This window comes from Etheostoma spectabile, chromosome 11 (genome assembly GCF_008692095.1).
Source record: "Etheostoma spectabile isolate EspeVRDwgs_2016 chromosome 11, UIUC_Espe_1.0, whole genome shotgun sequence".
Lineage (NCBI taxonomy): Eukaryota > Metazoa > Chordata > Actinopteri > Perciformes > Percidae > Etheostoma > Etheostoma spectabile.
The window spans coordinates 19720841-19725237 of record NC_045743.1 but is presented as its reverse complement, the minus strand read 5'-3'; the positions used below and the strand labels follow the sequence as shown (position 1 = coordinate 19725237).

The following is a 4397-nucleotide window of genomic DNA, read 5'->3' as shown; positions in this document are numbered from 1 at the left end:
ACACACACACACACACACACACACACACACACACATGTTATTGGGGCCCAATAACCATTTTTTGGAAACCCAAACTTTGTTGACCAATCAGGTCGCTCTACACAGGCAGAACCACATGTCTTTACCCGCTCATCCACCACGGGCCCTGCGGGATCATGGGACTTTGTACTCTGGTTACCCGTAACCTAGAGTGGAACTACTGCTGAATAAATCTCGCTGATCTGAATTCTGTGAGCTCAGCATCAGAGCAATCTTGTTTTAGCTATCATTATTAACATTTGACACAACGTTTGTCTCTCTGTAGAGGCCGGAGAAGTTTAACGGGGAGCGTTCTAAAGACAGCCTGGTCCACTTCTCCATGAAGTTCATCACAACAACCGTCACTGAGCTCAGGCAAGGTAAACCTTTATTCTTCATGCACAGATAGATCTATTCTATTGTGTTTAACTTAAGTTTATGAAAGACATACTGTAGGTGCACATATTTGGTAAGGGGGTTTATGGGTACTTTCCCAAGAAAATTTTAGGTTTTTCAATTAAAAAATGCCATAATTGGTGCCATATAGATAGATACAGTGAGGAAAATTAGTATTTGAACACCCTGCTATTTTGCAAGTTCTCCCACTTAGAAATCACGGAGGGGTCTGAAATTGTCACCGTAGGTGCATGTCCACTGTGAGAGACTTAATCTAAAAGAAAAAAAATCCAGAAATCACAATGTATGATTTTTTTAAAAACTATTTATTTGTATGATACAGCTCAGTAAAGCGGAGAAAGTTGTGATAAAGTGGAGAAAGTAATAACTCCTGCATGACAGAACAATTCACTTGACATAAAAAAAAAAACATATCATACAAAACGTTGGAAAAGCTCAAGCAGATGATTAAATATAAAAACCTGCTAAAGAAATACACTCGGGTCCAACTGCAATCATTAGATCTGAGTCACTTTTTATATTAGTCAGTTTAGTTAGTTCTGAAGCTCTCATTGATTATATTTTCATTTGGCTTTGATGGTGCCCAGTGGGGGAATGTTACAAAGTACATTTACTCCAGTACTGTACTTAAGTACAAATAGTGAGGTACTTTGCTCGAGTCTTTTCTTTTCATGCCACTTTCTACTCCGCTACATTTCAGAGAGAAATATTTAACTGCACTACATTCATCTGACAGCTTTAGTTTTTGCACACATACAGTAGGTAGTTTATAAAATATTGTTTTATTATTATTGTAATAATATATATTATATATTATTACATTATCTACCCAAGAATATATTCTGTATTAAGTACTTTTAAAACTTAAAGTACATTTTCCTTGTTTATGTTGACTGTTTAGATCTGTGTGTGTGTTGTGTTTGTGTGTGTTTGTGGTGTGTGGGTGTGTGTGTGTGTGTGTGTGTGTGTGTGTGTGTGGGTGTGTGTGTGGTGTGTGTGTGTGTGTGGGTGTGTGTGTGTGTGTGTGTGTGTGTGGTGTGTGTGTGTGTGTGTGTGTGTGTGTGTGTGTGTGTGTGTGTGTGTGTGTGTTCTCTGACCTGTGCTTGTGTTTTTTAGGTAACGTGTTCAGCGAGATAGAGAGAGCGTACTTGTCAGGGCTCAGCTGGCTCATCACCTTCTGCTCCGACACTGGAGGTAACACACACACACACACACACAGGTTTTTTCAAGCATGAAAGTGTTTCTGCAGGTGCGATTGTCTGTTGAAACATTCAATCACATATCTCTCAATTTTCAATTTAAAGAGCTTTATCGGTATGACAACATATTGCTTATATTGCTAAAAAAGATAACATATCAATAAAAATAATTTAACAATAACTGGTACAACACATAACTATAACATGGACACAAACTTAAACATGAAGTGATAAAGGCACAAAGAGTACTATGGTAAACCAAAATCATTACACAACTTCTTTGTCTGTCTCTCTCTCTCTCTCTCTGTCTGTGTGTGTCTGTCTGTCTGTCTGTCCATGTCTCTGTCTGTCCATGTCTCTGTCTGTCCATGTCTCTGTCTGTCTGTCCATGTCTCTGTCTGTCCATGTGTCTGTCTGTCTGTCTGTCTGTCTGTCTCTCTCTCTCTCTCTCTCTCTCTCTCTCTCTCTCAGATTGCCTGGAGCCAGGAACAAGACAGAAGGTGGCTGGGATGTTGGTGAGAACACAGGAGCCATATAATTTTTTTCTTACAAATATCCTCTGCTAATGTGAATAGAAATAAAACCCCTGAATAAGTAAAAGCTGAACTTGCACAATTTGCAACATGTCTACATTTTAGGTCAACAATCAAAGCATCACATTGCTCAAGAGCAGAAAACGTCCAGTTTTTTTAATGTGATTAATGTTGACAGCAAACAACAGTTTAACTTTAACAGTTACATATTTAAAATGTCTTTTTTTTCTATAGTGATATGCTTAAACCTGACAGATTAAGACTTATTTACATCTAGTGTCATTGTAGTTCTGTGGCCTGTACAGGAACCACAGAGTGTAAACAGCGCATGAAGGAGTAATTGAGAATCATGTTTCTAATTTTTTCTTTTTTTCATTAAACCTTTTATCTTAATAATTAGCATGACATATTATGGGACTTTAAAGGTCCTATGACATGCTGGTTTTTGGATGCTTTTATATAGACCTTAGTGGTCCCTAATACTTTATCTGAAGTCATCTTTTACTTCTAGGCCCTAGGGCGGACCCTAATACTGTTCTGAGTCTCTTTAATATAGACCTTAGTGGTCCCTAATACTGTATCGGAAGTCTCTTTTATTACCCTTAGTGGTCCCTAATACTGTCTGAAGTCTCTTTCCAAATTCAGCCTTGTGTCAGATCACACAACTACAATACCAAAAAAATAAATCACACAGATCCCCTAACAACAAAATCCACTACTAACAAACACACAACTACAAACCGAACGGAACCTAAACAATCTTCTTCCCACTAAACCAAATCCACTAACACTAATGATCCCACTACTAACAAGTAAACAAATTACAGCCACCAGAGCCAGTCCCATAATGAGCTTTCCTTAGTATGTGCCATTTCTGTAGCTTTAAATGCTATTGAGGAGGAGAAACCCTATAAAGGCAAATTTGCGTGCCATGGGACCTTTTAAACATCTAAAATGCCTCACCTTCACAATCCAGTTCTGTGTTTAAACCGGGGTAACTGCTGTCATAACTTTGTGTCTGTGTGACTGTGTGTAGGACGGTCTAGTGAAGGTGGGATGGATGGACTGCGCCTCACAGGAACAGCTCTGTGGCAGTTTCCAGGTAATGATCGGCACCTTCTGCAACACTACTGACGTAAGGGATGCAATTAAAGATTATTTCCATTGTTGATTATTTTCTGGATTAATGGATTAGTTGTTTGTTCTCTATAAAATGTCATAAAATGGTGAAATACGTGGATCAGTGTTTCTCAAAGCCCTAGATGACGTTCTCAAATGTCTTGTTTTGTCCACAACTCAAAGATATTCAGTTTACTGTCACAGAGGAGAGAAGACACTAGAATTAAATATTCACATTTAAGCAGCTGCAATCACAAAAGTTCTACTTAGTTTTCATAAAAAATGATTCAAACCAATGAATCGACTATCAGAATAGATGTCCTGTCAAGAGGTGCCTTGCGACTGTGCCACAAACTCAACTGCCCCACGGGGACAATCAACGTGTCTACTTCTACTCTTTCTGCTGTGTTTCAGGTGACGAGTGGTGCGACGGCTTTGTTCCCACCTGGAAGTTCTCTGGATCAGCCGGGCAGCGTCCTGGTACGCTACACCACAACTTAACACAGAGTAGTACAGTCTGTAGTAGAGCTGGGCAGTATATCGATATAGTGAGACTAGATATCGCAGTATCTTAATACGGCATAAATGTTTTCTTTTCCTGGTTTTAAAGGCTGTATTACAGTAAAGTGACGTCATTTTCTGATCTTACCAGACTGTTGTAGCTGTCTTATTATTTGCCTTTACCTACTTAGTCATTATATCCACATTAATGATGATTTGTTATCAAAAATCTCCATTGTGTAAATATTTTGTGAAAGCACCAATAGTCAACCCTTCAATATCGTTGCAGTATTGTAATCGAGGTATTTGGTCAAAACTATATTTGTTTTTCTCCACATCGCCCAGCCCTAGGACTGGGTATCGCCTCCGATTTTCTAAATTGAATCTATTTTGATTCAATATTAATTCAGTCCCCAGACCAATTAAGCTTGGAAATGAAAGAGTGTCTCAGATACCTAAAGCTGTAAATCGTACAAGGAACCCTCTTACCTGCTGCGTCATTAAAAATAATGAAATAATAAAAAAAGTTGATGTTAAAAATTAACTCCAAAGCACCTACAGAGACAGAAAAAGCACATTCTTTATTGCAGAGACGGTATATCTAAAGCCA

General features: G+C 38.4%; 1 protein-coding gene across 1 annotated transcript in view; it reads left to right on the top strand.

Moving 5' to 3' along the window:
* Nucleotides 1-4397, top strand: part of dnajc10 (DnaJ (Hsp40) homolog, subfamily C, member 10) — a 50640-nt gene that overhangs the window by 33610 nt on the left and 12633 nt on the right. The window contains exons 8-12 of the mRNA XM_032529532.1: nt 305-398; nt 1552-1629; nt 2106-2149; nt 3204-3269; nt 3701-3766. Of these exons, the coding sequence (XP_032385423.1) occupies nt 305-398; nt 1552-1629; nt 2106-2149; nt 3204-3269; nt 3701-3766 (348 nt within the window). The remainder of the gene's footprint in view (nt 1-304; nt 399-1551; nt 1630-2105; nt 2150-3203; nt 3270-3700; nt 3767-4397) is intronic.